Source organism: Herpailurus yagouaroundi, unplaced genomic scaffold, assembly GCF_014898765.1.
Source record: "Herpailurus yagouaroundi ecotype Mexico unplaced genomic scaffold, PumYag 191, whole genome shotgun sequence".
Lineage (NCBI taxonomy): Eukaryota > Metazoa > Chordata > Mammalia > Carnivora > Felidae > Herpailurus > Herpailurus yagouaroundi.
Genome location: NW_024412422.1, coordinates 14,947,306 through 14,961,661, shown reverse-complemented (window position 1 = coordinate 14,961,661; position 14,356 = coordinate 14,947,306). Strand labels below are relative to the sequence as shown.

Genomic DNA, 14,356 nt, shown 5'->3' with positions numbered 1-14,356 from the left:
TGGGGGGGTGGGGTGCGGGCACCGGGTGGGCTCCTGCCTCGGGGGACTGCCTCCCCACCCACCCTCAGCTTAGGCTAGAAACCAGGGGCACCCTCGGGCCGGCACGTACTTTCCACCTGCTGGGCCTGTGGCTTCTGCCCCCAAAGTACACTTCGATTTCTCTTCGTCTCCCTGCCACCCCAGACCACTGTGATTCCCCACCTGGGGGGCCACCGCAACTCCCCTCCTGTCCTGCTGTATCCTGCGTCCCAGATGCAGCCAGAGCCGTCCTTTGAAACATTCACATCCCGTCACGCCACTCTAACGCTTAAATCTTTCTAGTGATTCCTCACTGCATTTAGGGGGGAAAAAAAAAATCCACCTTTTAGCCACGGCCGTGAGCAGCCCGTAGGACCTGGCCCGGTGCACTCTGCACGTCACGGTCACCACATTCCTTTATCCACCAGAGGCCGGGCCCGCGGGTTTCCTCCTCTCTGTTCCTGAGTGTGCGCGGGGCCTTTGCACCTGCTCTCCCCGCTGCCTGAAGCCTCCCCCACACGCAGAGTGTTACCTAAGTGGCTTCTTTTTGTCCTTCGGGTCTCTGTTCAAGTGTCACATTCTTGGGAAGGCTTTTATGACCCTCCCCCACTATTCTGGTCACATTCTGTCACATTTTGAACGTCCACCGGAGCGTTGATCTCGCGGAGATTTTCGCTCGAAGACCAGTGGGTCGCTTCTCTCCAGCAATTAAGTGCGCCACGTCGGTGTGGTTTCCTGCCTGTTGTGTTGGCGGGGCCAGCTGCATTTCTTACGACAGTGCTTGGCCTGTAATAGAGGCTCCGTAAATATTTTCGATTGCTTGAATAAAGAAAGGAAGGAACAAATGAACAAAAGAACAAATAAATGAAAGCACGAATGAATGAGTTTTTTAAAAAAGAACACAAACACAGCAGCAAATGGGTAAATGAAAGAACACAGGAACCGGAGGCAAAGAAACAGGTGAAGGAGGAGGTCTGGTCCTTGCATCCCTGAGAGCCGCCCCCCTCAAGTGGCCTCCCCTAAATGCTGGCCCCGGCGGCCCCCGTGTTGGGGGCTGTGACAGCGGTGGCACAGAGGTCCAACGCCACCCCCTTGGCCTGTCCCCACAGGCAGCCTCTCATCTAGCAAGGCATCCCAGGACCGGAAGCTGACGTCCACGCCCCGGGAGATCGCCAAGTCCCCCCACAGCGCCGTGCCTGAGCACCACCCCCACCCCATCTCGCCCTACGAACACCTGCTTCGGGGCGTGAGCGGTGTGGACCTGTACCGCGGCCACATCCCCCTGGCCTTCGATCCCACCTCCATACCCCGCGGGATCCCTCTCGATGCAGGTGATTGTCTGGGACCCATAGACCCCCCCACAGCGCGGGGCCGGGGACCTCGTCCCGTGTCAGCCCCAGTTTCCTGTGGAACTTATCAGTGCCTTTAAAATTGCAAACGTGTCAAAAGAGGCCGGCCGCAGTGCCTGAGTGTTTCTCAAACGGACGTGGTCTGAAAATCTGTTTAAAAGGACGCATCCCTCGGGGATCTTAGCGGTCTACGCTGTGGATGCCCTTTAGGGGAACTTCGATCCAAAGAACGTTCTCGATAAAAAGTACCCCACGTTGTGTTGGGGAGCCAAGGTTTTTCTGCGCGTAGCCCCTCAGTTCTGGGTTGTGGCCGGTGTTTGGGGGAGGCCGTCGGGTGCGCGGGCCGGGAACGGAACGACGGGCGGGTGAGCCAGCCTGACCTCGCTCCCCTTCAACCTGCAGCCGCGGCCTATTACCTGCCCCGACACCTGGCCCCCAACCCCACCTACCCGCACCTGTACCCACCTTACCTCATCCGCGGCTACCCCGACACGGCGGCGCTGGAGAACCGCCAGACAATCATCAACGACTACATCACCTCGCAGCAGATGCACCACAACGCGGCGACCGCCATGGCCCAGCGGGCTGACATGCTGAGGGGCCTCTCGCCCCGCGAATCCTCTCTGGCACTCAACTATGCCGCTGGCCCTCGAGGTGGGTGGGGAGGGCACTTCCAGGCAAGGGGGTGGGCGGGCGGACACCGTTCCGCGCCCCCAGAACCGGCGCCGTCCCTCGTCCGCCCGGCCCCCTCGGGAGTGCGAAGGACGCGGGTGTTCTCGCTGAGGCCGTGGGGTGCGGTCACCTTAGAGGCCTGGGCGGCGGAACAGCCTTGAGAACGCACGCGGACCTGGCGCGGGGTTGAGAGTTGTGTGGGCCGCGAGCGTGAGGGTGGGGGTGTGTCTGATGGCGTGTGCGTTCCGGGTGCACACGCAGGAGGTGAGCGCGTGCCTGTGCGAACTCTGTGTAGATGGGGGTCCTTGGCCTGACCAAAAGAGATCAAAATACGAGGCTGTGAATTTCTGGCTCCCTCGACTCACAAACAGCCTGTGGCTGCTTTGTGAGTGCATTCAAGTCGTCCTCTGGAAACATTTCTGGAAGGTTCTTTCCAACAACCAAGTACCAGTTGGGGTCCGTTTGGAAAAAGCAGTCACGCTAGGTATTTCAGGCAGTGGGGACTGAATACAGGGAGCTGACCGGAGCAGGTGGGAGGCTGGAAGAACGGAAAGGGCCAGCCAAGTGCGCGGGGATGCCCACCACAGGGCACGACCGCCTCTGGGGTTTGGAGGTCAAAGGAGGTGGGACTGGGAGAGCCTGGCATCCAGAAGAGGGACCCGACGGGGCGCCTGGGTGGCGCAGTCGGTTAAGCGTCCGACTTCAGCCAGGTCACGATCTTGCGGTCCGTGAGTTCGAGCCCCGCGTCAGGCTCTGGGCTGATGGCTCGGAGCCTGGAGCCTGCTTCCGATGCTGTGTCTCCCTCTCTCTCTGCCCCTCCCCCGTTCATGCTCTGTCTCTCTCTGTCCCAAAAATAAATAAAAAAAAAGTTGAAGAAAAAAAAGAAAAAAAAAAAAGAAGAGGGGCCCGAGGGGACCGGTGCAGAACCAGGAGGGGGCGCCCGGTCCCTCCGGCCCTTTGCCCACAGCCCCCCGGCCCCACCTCCTCCCGCAGGCATCATCGACCTGTCCCAAGTGCCACACCTCCCAGTGCTGGTGCCCCCGACCCCGGGCACACCGGCCGCCGCCGCCATGGACCGCCTTGCCTACCTCCCCACAGCGCCCCAGCACTTCAGCAGCCGGCTCAGCAGCTCCCCGCTCTCCCCAGGTAACACCCCTGCCCCGTCCCATCCACCCCCCAGGTAACACCCCTCCCCTGTCCCATCCACCCCAGAGGACAGGCCCCGGCCCTCCCTGAGCGCTGGGCTGAACCACAGGACTTCTGGTCTCCAGGGGGTCCCACTCACTTGACGAAACCCGCCACCACCTCGTCGTCCGAGAGGGAGCGGGAGCGCGACCGGGAGCGCGACCGGGAGCGCGACCGGGAGCGCGAGAAGCCGGTCCTCACGTCCACCACCACCGTGGAGCACGCGCCCATCTGGAGACCTGGTAGGGCGGCGGAAGTCCCTGTCCCGGCCTCTGGGGGTCCTCATGGGCCACGCGACCTGTCCCCTGACCCCGCAGCCTGTCCCTGCCAGGTACGGAGCAGAGCAGCGGCGGCGGCGGCGGCGGAGGGGGTGGGGGCGGCAGCGGCAGTGGCCGCCCCACCCCCCACTCCCACCAGCACTCGCCCATGTCACCCCGGGCCCAGGACACCGTCCAGCAGAGACCCAGCGTGCTGCACAACACGGGCATGAAGGGCATCCTCACCTCCGTGGAGCCCAGCACGCCCACGGTCCTGAGGTGGGCCAGGTTGGCACAAGGGAGGGGACGGGCGGGTGGGCCGTGGGTGCAAAAGCGCGCTGGTGGGAGAGAGACGGGAAGGAGAATGATGGGTGGGAGAGTAGGGAGATGGATGGTGGGTAAAAGAATAGGAGGTAGGACGGCAGATGGACAGGTGGGTGAATGGGTGATGCATGGGTAGGTGGAGGGAAGGGCAGGTGAAGGTGATAGATGGGTGAGTATTTGGGAGGGAAATGGATAGGTGATTGGCTTGGGATGGGCACGTGGAGAGAGAAATGGATAGGCGGGTGGGTGGTGGGTGGATGGAAGGGTGGTTGGGTTAGACAGGTGAGTGAATGGACAGATGGAGCTGGATGAATAGATGGGTGGATGGGTAACTGAATAGATGTAGGTTGAGTGAGATAGGTGAGTAGGTGGGTGGATGGATGGATGGATGAGTAGGTAGGTGGAAGCATGGGTAGAGGGTAAGTTGGGTGAGTGGGTGGATGAGTAGGTGGATGGATGGATGGATGGATGGATGGATGGATGGATGAGTAGGTAGGTGGATGGATGGGTAGATGGTGAGTTGGGTGAGTGGGTGGATGAGTAAGTAGATGGATGGATGGATGGATGGTGAGTTGGGTGAGTGGGTGGATGAGTAGGTGGATGGATGGATGGATGGATGGATGGATGGATGGGTGGATGAGTAGGTAGGTGGAAGGATGGGTAGATGGTGAGTTGGGTGGGTGGGTAGGTGAGTAAGTGGATGGATGGATGGATGGATGGATGGATGGATGGGTAGATGGTGAGTTGGGTGGGTGGGTGGCAGGTTGGGTGGGCAGGCGGATGAGTAGGTGAGTAGGTTGTCAGATTCAGGGATAGTCTGTGGAAAGGAGACGGACACGTAAGAGGGGGCTGTGGGAAGAGACTCTTCTGGTCCTCCCCAGACTTGGGGGAGGTGTCCCTCTTGCCTGGACAAAACCTGGGGGTTCTGTTAAGATGAGAGAGGCTCTTTAGGCCATGTGTGCCCCCCCAGAGTCAAGTCACTCTCATAAGGGGGCCCAGGTCAGGTCCCTTCTGATGACACCCACCCCCAGGACTGCGGGCAGAGCTGCCTGATGCGAGGGGGTGGGGGCTCCGTACTCCTCCCCGCCCAGAATCCTGTTTGGAGGCAGGCGTTTCTTCCGAGGCAGAGCTTCTATTCATACGAGTACCGCCCCCGCCACTTGGCTGTTCTAAGTCACACCCACCCCCCAACCACGGTTCCAGTTGGGAAAAATGACAACCCCGTTTCCCAGAAGCACTGGCTTTGTCCTCACTGACTCAACTACTCAGCAGCTACACGAAGCGGGAGCACCTGGCTGCTTAGAGCAAGATCATGGCTCAGCACAAAGTGGTTTGTGCACGCTGGCGACAGGCCAGTTAGAAACTGTCATGCGGGCATCGAGCCTTTCCCTCTGGCAGCTGGAGCGAGGGTCAGCAAAGGGCAGGGCACCGCCTCGTGGCATCACTGGGCTTGACGGAGAGGCCACAGGGCTGGAGTCGGGCCGGTTCACATCCAAGCCTCAGCGTCCTGATCTGCAAAGTGGGGATAATTACGTTTACCCCGTGAAGATCAGAGTGTACATTTGTGCATTCCTTCTCCCCAGCCGGTCCCCCCCTGGGGCTTACGGCCTCGACCGTAGCAGTTGGGGAAGGCTGCTTGGAGGAAGAGGCAAGTGACCCTCCAGAGGAGCAGGGCCGGGCGAAGTTCCCGAGAGCCTTGCTGTTCTCCCGTGGTTCTCTAACCGCCCACGCCGCCTACCCTCGGGGCCTTTGCCCGTTTTTCCAACTCCTCACGTAGCTGTGGTGCGTGCATTTCCTCGAGCGCCCCCAGCAGACCCTCGCCCACCTGCCGGCTCGAGAGTCTCCTCCCATTCTCCACCACCCTGACTTGTCGTTGACCGGTTCCCAGGCTCTGGGCGTGGGTAACTTCTCTGTTAACTCGTATGTAGTCTGCTCAACCGGAACGTAAGGCGATTTTGTCTGGTTCATTCGCTGCCGTATCCTTCAAGGTCTAGAACACTGTCTAGAACAGTGCCTGACAACGTACTAGGTGTTTAGTAAGAAGTCTTGGAACGACGGACTGAATGAATGAATACATGAGTGAGCGAGTGAGTGAAGGCATGTGGGGTGGGTAAGGCCATGTCGGGAGGGCGGGTTCATTCTGCGAGCAGTGGGGACTCATCAGGGTGCTGGAGTGAGGGAGTGGCCCCGCCTCGGCCTCCTGGGCCCCTAGTGGGGGCACTGCTCCAGCCCCCTGACTGCCTTCTCTCCTCCCCCAGGTCCACCTCTGCCTCCTCGCCTGTCCGCCCGGCCGCCACATTCCCACCCACCACCCACTGTCCTCTGGGTGGCACCCTGGACGGGGTCTACCCCACCCTCATGGAGCCTGTCTTGCTGCCCAAGGAGGCCCCAAGGGTCGCCCGGCCCGAGCGGCCCCGTGCGGACGCTGGCCACGCCTTCCTTGCCAAGCCCCCAGCCCGCTCTGGGCTGGAGCCCGCCTCCTCCCCCAGCAAAAGCTCCGAGCCGCGGCCCCTGGCGCCCCCTGGCTCCAGCCACACGGCCATCGCCCGCACCCCAGCAAAGAGCCTCGCACCCCACCACGCCAGCCCGGACCAGCCTGCGCCGCCCGCCTCGGCCGCGGACCCGCACCGGGAAAAGACTCAAAGTAAACCCTTTTCCATCCAGGAATTGGAGCTCCGTTCTCTGGGTAAGACCACCCTGACAGCGGCCACCTTCATAGACGCGATAATCATGCGTCAAATTGCTCACGATAAAGGGCCGCGAGAAGGAGGTTCGCTGGCCAACGACTCCCCTCGCGATGGTAAGACTTCCGGACCCGCCGCCCGCCCACCCCGTCTTGTGGCCTAAAGATATTTTCAGATCTCTGCTTTTTATTTTTTTCCCCCCATTTTACGTTGGTTTTGGTATTTTGTTTTTAAACGCGTCCTCGTCGATTGCACGCTATGATGACTATTCCTCAAGCTGCCGCCCACCCCCTCTGATTTGGGGGCGCCTCATCATTTCACATTGTTTTATCATGATATATATATATATTTTTTTTTTGGATTTTCGCTTTTTTTCCTTTAATGAATGGATCTGTGATTTTGACTTCAACTGCGCCTCCCGTGTCCCAACCTTTGCGCCTGTGTTTGGGGAGCAGAGGGAGTGGGGCTGCAGAGGGGCTCGGGCTGCCGCCGGCTGCCGCGTGGGTGAGTCTGCTTTGGAGGACGCCCGCGAGGCAGACTGTCTGGGAGGGCAGGGGAGCACACTGCTCTCCAGGAAGAAATGACCCCTGCACTCTTGCCAGGGCCGTGAGGGGCTCTCGGGGATGCCCCGGCCCCACATGTCCTTGGTGACCTCCACCCTGCAGCCCCTGGGAGAAGAAGTCCTGGGCCCCGTCTCCCACCTCTGGCCCCTTCTCAGGGCTCCTCTTTGCCGGCCCGGGGGGCTGCAGGGACTGTGGCCCAGACCGGGTCCTGGGACCCCAGTGTCCCTCCCTGGCCCCCGCCCCCCCGCTGATCTCACTCCTGCACTGCCTTCCCTGGAGACTCGTCCTCCCCACAGCCCCTACCATCCGGGTCTGTGTTTCCCCCTGTCCCTAGGTCATCGTCCGTCTCTTGGCCTGTCTCCCTGTGTGTCCATCTGCGTTCTCCCTCCAACGGCCTCTCTCTCTCACCCCACCACCCCATCTCCCCCATTTCTCGATGCGCCCCCCCCCCCCCCAGCCGGCAGCCCCGGTCTGGCTCCCTTTCTGTGTCCATCCACCCGCGGCACCCGTCTGATCTGGGGGCCTGAGCCAGCGGGGGAGGGCGGGCCGGGTGGGGGTGGCCCTGGCCCCAGGTCCTGGCACAGACGTGACCCGGGGCCTCACCCACTGCAGGTTACCACGGCGGCAGCTACAGCCCCGACGGGGTGGAGCCCGTCAGCCCCGTGAGCTCGCCCAGCCTGACCCATGACAAGGGGCTCCCCAAGCACCTCGAGGAGCTCGACAAGAGCCACCTGGAGGGGGACCTGCGGCACAAGCAGCCAGGTAGCGCCCCGCCTCACCCCGGCACCTCCCTCGCCACAGCCCTGTGAGACAGGGGTGGCCGTTGTCCCATCACACAGGCGGGAAAACCAAGGCCCCCTGCGGCCGAGGAATCGGCCCAGCCCCACGCTCAGAGGGCAGAGTCGGGATGCAGGGACCGCGCCCCCAGCCAGGCTCACGCCTCCGGCCCCCCCCCCCCCCCCGCCCCGCCCCCCAGCGTGACCAGCTCTGCTCCGCCCGCAGGCCCCGGAAAGCTCAGCGGTGAGGCCGCGCACCTCCCACACCTGCGGCCGCTGCCCGAGAGCCAGCCCTCGTCCAGCCCGCTGCTCCAGACCACCCCCGGGGTCAAAGGTCACCAGAGGGTGGTCACCCTGGCACAGCACATCAGCGTAACTACCCCTTCTCTGCCTCCGTCCCTGGGCGGGGATGAGGTCCCGGGGGCGGGGGAGGGTCACACGCAGCCTCTCGGTCTAGTGGGTAAACCGAGTCCTGGCGGACCGGACCAGGGAGGTAGGGCTGGCGCAGACAGGCTGGTCAGGGATTCCAGACTCTCAGACTCAGATGCGGAAGCCGCCCCCTCACCCAGCTGGGGAGCCTCTGGTGCGTGAGCCCGTGATCCGTGTCTCCCGCGTGCTGGCCATTGGAACCTGACCCGTGTAGGGCCCGCCACTTTGACACGGAGCCCCCCATCCCGTGCACAGGGGGACGCTGAGGCTGCCGTGGGCAGGCCTGAAACACCCAGGGAGCCGGGAACTGAGCCGGGCTCTGTCCCCAAAGCGCAGCCTAGCCTTTGCATGCCCAGAAGGTTCCGGAGGGATGGCTGCTGCCTGACCCCGCACCCCTCCCCCCACCTTCGGCCCTCAGGAGGTCATCACACAGGATTACACGCGGCACCACCCGCAGCAGCTCAACGCACCCCTCCCGGCCCCCCTCTACTCCTTCCCTGGAGCCAGCTGCCCGGTCCTGGACCTGCGCCGCCCCCCCAGTGACCTCTACCTCCCGCCCCCGGACCATGGCGCCCCGGCTCGCGGCTCGCCCCACAGTGAAGGGGGCAAGAGGTGAGCGTCGGGGGCGGGTGACCCTTGCGGTTTAGCTCCTGGGGCACCTCTGTCAGGTGCCTGCTGTAGGAGGGCTGAGCTCGGCCAAGTGCGAGGCCTGCCTGGTGTCCTTGCACGGATGAGAAACTGAGGCCCAGGGAGACGGCGGGCGGTTTGCTCAAGGCCACGGTGCTGACAGATAATAGCTGACGCGTCCGTCACGCTCTGTGGGCTCCAGGCACCATGTGTTAACCGGGATGCTCACCACAACCCCAGGAAGTGTAGGCGGTATTGTCCCCATGTCACCGGTGAAAGAACTGAGGTACGGAGAAGCGAATTCCTTCATCTCCGGGGACACAGCCAGTGAGTGGCAGAGCCGGGATTTGAACCGGAGCCGAGGGTGGCGAGCACAGCCTCCCTGCAGGCACACGTACTCGCTTCTGGTTCCCCCGGGAGCACTAGGGCTTGGAGAGGAGAGGGCGCCCCCCAGCTCTAGGACGAAGGGAGCCACTCGAAGGGGGGCACCACATGAGCGAGCCACGAGGGCGGGAAGGACATCTCTGGGGGACAGTGGGGCACCGGGCATGCGCTGCAGCAGGGGTCAACTGACTACCGCCCGTGGGCCAAATCCAGCCCACAACCCATGAGCTACAGGTGGTTTTACGTTTTTAAAAGGTTGTAAAAGAAGAAACACAGCAGAGCCCACAAGTGGCCCGCAACGCCCGAAACAGTGGCTCTCCAGCCCGTGCCGAAAGATTCAGGGGAGGGCAGAGCTGGGAGGGGGCGGGAGAGGGACATGTCCCCCACATCATTGCGGGGGAGAGAGCGCCGAACTCGGACCACAGACCCTCTCTCTGCTCAGGTCTCCAGAGCCCAGCAAGACGTCCGCCCTGGGCAGCAGTGAGGATGCCATCGAGCCCGTGTCCCCACCCGAGGGCATGGCAGAGCCTGGGCATCCCCGAAGCGCCATGTACCCGCTGCTGTACCGGGACGGGGACCAGACAGAGCCCAGGTACCTCCGTGGCACCCCACTCCGCCCCCGGGATGCTCATGACTCAGCCTCTGGCCCACTCGTGGCCTTGGCCCACCGCGGTGCACTTGGGGGTCCACAGGGCCTTGTGTGCGGCTGAGAGATCTCAGACCCGCAGAGCAGGGGTTAACGGCTGGAGGGGCGTCCACGGCAGCTTCCTGTGCTGTGGACTGCACCTCCTGGCTCAGGCCAGGCCCCTGCTGCTGGCGGATCTGAGAAACCATGAGCTAAATGTGCTGCACCAATCGGGGGTGGGGGGTGGAGACAGAGAAGAAAGCCAGGTCCCTGGGCCTTGGGAAGGATGTGGTCTGAGCACATGTCTAGTTTTTTCAGGGGCTGTTGCAGGTAGACAGGGATGGCCCACCAGAGCAGCTGGGGCTCTGCAGAGACACCCTGAGCCCAGGAATAGGTGAACTACAGAGAAGATTCCAGGAGCCGTGGTCCCTAAGAGATGAAAGATGTAGGTACGGGGTAGGAGAGGCTCGGTTCTGAATTTCTAAGGCAGGTCAGGTGGTAAGCACCCCATCATCCAAGGTATGCAAGCTCCACACTGAACAAACTGACCTAGGTTCTCTGATCTTCGCAGCAGAATGGGCTCTAAATCTCCAGGCAACAGCAGCCAGCCGCCGGCCTTCTTCAGCAAACTGACCGAGAGCAACTCCGCCATGGTCAAATCGAAGAAGCAGGAGATCAACAAGAAGCTGAACACCCACAACCGGAACGAGCCAGAATACAGTAAGCGGCGAGCCCACCGCCCTGGGAACCCACGGGGCACTTGCCCGGCTCCCCCACTGGCCCTTCCCCGCACATTCAGGGAGCCCGGCGGTCTCCGTCTCTGCCTCGGGTGCCCGCCGGGACAGAACACTGCCTGGGTACAGCCGGCATTCGGCGCATACTTAGATGGGCGGGTCTGTGAGGAGCCCCTACTGGGAACCAGGGATTGGGGTCTTACCCCCCAAGGGCCCTGTGTGTCCCCTGCTCACAACACTCATCGTGTTTGTGATTTTTTTCCTCCCACTTACGCGGTTACCGGAAGTAAATCCTAACTTAGCCTCTGCCCCTTAGCACAATGCTGGTTAGAATTGCGGCCTCCAGACCCGCTGACTCTGTGTACATTGAACAAGCTCCCCACAGAGTGCGCCTTGCCCGCACGAGACAGGGGACCGTGCTGGGGTGGGTGCATTCCTCGGACCCGTGGGCCCGCAGGCCTTACCTGCCTCTTGTCGCCTGCCTCTCCAGATATCGGCCAGCCCGGGACGGAGATCTTCAACATGCCCGCCATCACCGGAGCAGGTAAGCGTCCGGCCCGGGCTACATGGCCACCGGCCCCCTCCCTGCTCTCTCCGCCACCCCCCGTCATGGCTGCTTGCTGGGGAGGTTAGGCTGGGCGTGCGGGACCTGGAAGGAGACTCGGGGAGCGGGCACAGCCTCGGAGGCCGCTCCGCTGGGGCCCTCGCCCCAGCCACAGTCACGGGGACAGAGGGCCTCTCTTAGTTCAGCTGTGTCCCCCCCCCCTGGACTCTGCAAACCGGCGGTGGGGATACAGGCTCACACGGAAGGCGAGGCTTTGCAGGGAGTCTACACTGGAGTTACACCGCAAGGCCCCCTGGTGTGTTGATTTCAGGATCAGGGGCGCACAGCCGTGTGGAAGCAGCAGTCCCTGCTGGGGCCTCGGGGGGGAGACTGGAGTGTGACGGGGAGTGGGCGTGCGCTCGGTGTGCCCAGGCTCGCTCAGGGTCCGCATGAGCGTTCTCAGAGAGAGAGCATCGGCTTCACTCAGAAATTCGAACCCCCCGGGGAGCTGAGGGAACAACGAAGACGGGTGACGGAGATGGGTGAAAACTCACACACGCGTGTTTAAAAGTCCAGCCCGCTTTGATGGTTTGCGGCTGGGGGGGCCCCTGGGGTCGGATCCCCAGCCCCTGGTGGGGCCGCAGTGTGTGTTTCCACTGCTTCGTGGCGGGGCTTTGTGGAATTGGCTTCGAAAGTCCGGTGAGAGGAGACTGAGCCCAGAGCCCACTGGGGACTGGCGCCTCCACGGGCAGGACCCTGTCTAGGGGGGTTGGAGGTGCCGGGGGTGTTTGCAGGGCTGTGGCCTCTGGGCTCTGTGGGAGCCTGAGGCCAGAGGAGCAGAGGGGAGATGGGGGGCCTTCCCTGGGGCCATCGGGGGCCTTGAACCCTGGGAACGTGGTGAGCGAAAGACCAGCATTTTATCCTCACTGGAGGTCATCAGGGCCTCCAAGTGGGGGGCTCGCCTGTCCACCCAGAGACTAGACACAGGGGGCTTCGCTGAGCCTCGGACAACAGGCAGGAGACGGTTCGGTCAAACCAACGATATGGTTAGAAATGAATGTTTCCGGAACATTCCAAATCGTGACACAGGCACTAGACGCGTAGTACGCAGGCGTGTACGTATATGCAGAAATCCATGCAGCGGTGCAGCGAAGCTAAGACTTCTACGTAAACCCGATTTGGCTTTTTTTTTTTAAGCAGTTTAGTCCACACACAAAAGTTTCCCCAGACCCCGGTCTCTGCTGCTCAGCCCCTGCATCAGACTTTGCCTTGGTAACCAGAGATGGTCAGGCTTCCTGTCTGCCTGGCACCATCAGATCGGGGACCCGTGGCCCTGGGTGGAAGGCTCGGGAACATCTGTGATTGCTCACCCCTGCTGGAAATCCTGCTCTTTCTTGGGGAACGTGGCTTTTTTTCCACCTTTTTTTTTTTTTTTGAAGTGCTGAGGAAAATGTGGCCAAGACGCAGCTAAAAAGGTGGAGAGGGTGTCCCTGGCTGTGAACAAGTTTGAAGCAGAAAGGAAGAAAACAAAAAGAAAATGTAGGGAGCAAACAGTTGCTACACAGAACTGTGATTTTTATTTAAAAACAATTGTTAACGTTTATTTACTTTTGAGAGAGAGAGAGGAGAGAACACAAGTGAGGGAAGGACAGAGAGAGAGAGAGGGGGAGACGCAGAATCCGAAGCAGGCTCCAGGCTCTGAGCTGTCCGCACAGAGCCCGACGCGGGGCTCGAACCCACGAACCGCGAGATCATGACCTGAGCCGGAGTCGGACGCTGAACCGACCGAGCCGCCCAGGCGCCTCAGACATTTTTCAAAGCCTCTGTGTCCCTCCCAGCCTCACAGAAGCCGTCAGGGAAGTTGGCTGATGAGCTGGGGGTCGGAAAGACTCGTCCCCTGGCCACTTGGTATTCACACGGTTCACCAGAGTGGAAGTTTTGAAATCCATGCAGACAGTGCCCAAGGCCAGCAGGCGGAGGGGGCTTGAGCTTTGCTGGCTTAACAGAGATGCTGAGGAAGAGACACATGCCCCCGGCTTGTGAAAGGCCCCGGAATGATTCACTAGAAAGATGAGAAAGGGGCAGGATACCTGGTGGATGAAAACAGGCTTGCTTAATTCACGTGGCCGAGCAGTGGGCATCTGCAGGGGCCTGTCTGGGACCGGTCTGTCGATTCGACCGCTTTGTGAGCAGGTGGCCGGGCTGGGGGCGGTCGTGCATTTGTCTCCAGCTCTGCCCTGTCCCCCCGCGCGCACATAACTGCATGGCTACCTCCCCACCTCACCGTCCGTCTCTGCACCTCTCTCTCCTCGTGGCTCCCAGGCAGGGAGGGGTGGGGGGGGCGTGGAGAGCTAGGCCCAGTGTGGGGAGAGGGGAGGGCGGGCGGTGGGGGGCTGGGGGTCCCAGGCCTCGCGGGGGTCACCTTCCCTGCCAGAGTCTCTTCCTCAGCCCCTGCTGGCCCCAGGCACCCCGAGCAGACTCCTCACACCCAGGACCAGGCTCTGGCTTGCCCTGGCTTCCCAGCTGTGTGTCCCCAGATGGGGCGTCCCTCCGATTTCTGCTGCCAACACACACACACACACACACACATACACACACTCCCAAGCCACTTGGAATTTTAAAAAAGATGCAGGCCCAGCTGGGATTCGGGGGGCATAGGAGAAACTGGGGGGGGGTGGTCATCTCGCCTCCCAACCCCCCAACCCCCCGGGGCCCAAGTCCGAGGGAGCCCCCCGCCCCCGATCACCACTGCAGGAAAATAAGGGGGGGGATAGGGCGATAAACGTGTTGCTTTGCCGAAATGTGCTCACTGTGTATTCTCTCTTCTCCTCCCTCTCTCCCTCTCTCCGCTTCTCTCCCCCCCTCTCCGTTGTCCCCCTGGCCCCTCCTGGCCCCTGTGTGTGTGTGTGTGTCTCTCTCCCAGGCCTTATGACCTGCAGAAGCCAGGCGGTGCAGGAACATGCCAGCACCAACATGGGGCTGGAGGCCATTATTAGAAAGGCGCTCATGGGTAAATATGATCAGTGGGAGGAGCCCCCGCTCAGCGCCAACGCTTTTAACCCTCTGAATGCCAGTGCCAGCCTGCCCGCTGCTATGCCCATAACCGCTGCTGACGGACGGAGCGAACACGCACTCACCTCGCCAGGTCTGCAGGCCTCCCCCGCCTCGGTCCTCCAGCCCCCCCC

General features: G+C 61.9%; 1 protein-coding gene across 26 annotated transcripts in view; it reads left to right on the top strand.

Moving 5' to 3' along the window:
- Positions 1–14,356, top strand: part of NCOR2 (nuclear receptor corepressor 2) — a 183,238-nt gene that overhangs the window by 165,884 nt on the left and 2,998 nt on the right. For 13 of the 26 annotated variants that reach the window (XM_040444070.1, XM_040444076.1, XM_040444074.1 and 10 more), the window contains 14 exons: positions 1,128–1,349; positions 1,770–2,021; positions 3,033–3,185; positions 3,311–3,466; positions 3,556–3,769; positions 6,064–6,605; positions 7,665–7,814; positions 8,055–8,200; positions 8,676–8,869; positions 9,087–9,170; positions 9,711–9,860; positions 10,465–10,613; positions 11,118–11,171; positions 14,095–14,316. In XM_040444070.1, the coding sequence (XP_040300004.1) occupies positions 1,128–1,349; positions 1,770–2,021; positions 3,033–3,185; positions 3,311–3,466; positions 3,556–3,769; positions 6,064–6,605; positions 7,665–7,814; positions 8,055–8,200; positions 8,676–8,869; positions 9,087–9,170; positions 9,711–9,860; positions 10,465–10,613; positions 11,118–11,171; positions 14,095–14,316 (2,688 nt within the window). The remainder of the gene's footprint in view (positions 1–1,127; positions 1,350–1,769; positions 2,022–3,032; positions 3,186–3,310; positions 3,467–3,555; positions 3,770–6,063; positions 6,606–7,664; positions 7,815–8,054; positions 8,201–8,675; positions 8,870–9,086; positions 9,171–9,710; positions 9,861–10,464; positions 10,614–11,117; positions 11,172–14,094; positions 14,317–14,356) is intronic. The other 13 variants (XM_040444092.1, XM_040444087.1, XM_040444085.1 and 10 more) reach the window with 9 other exon arrangements.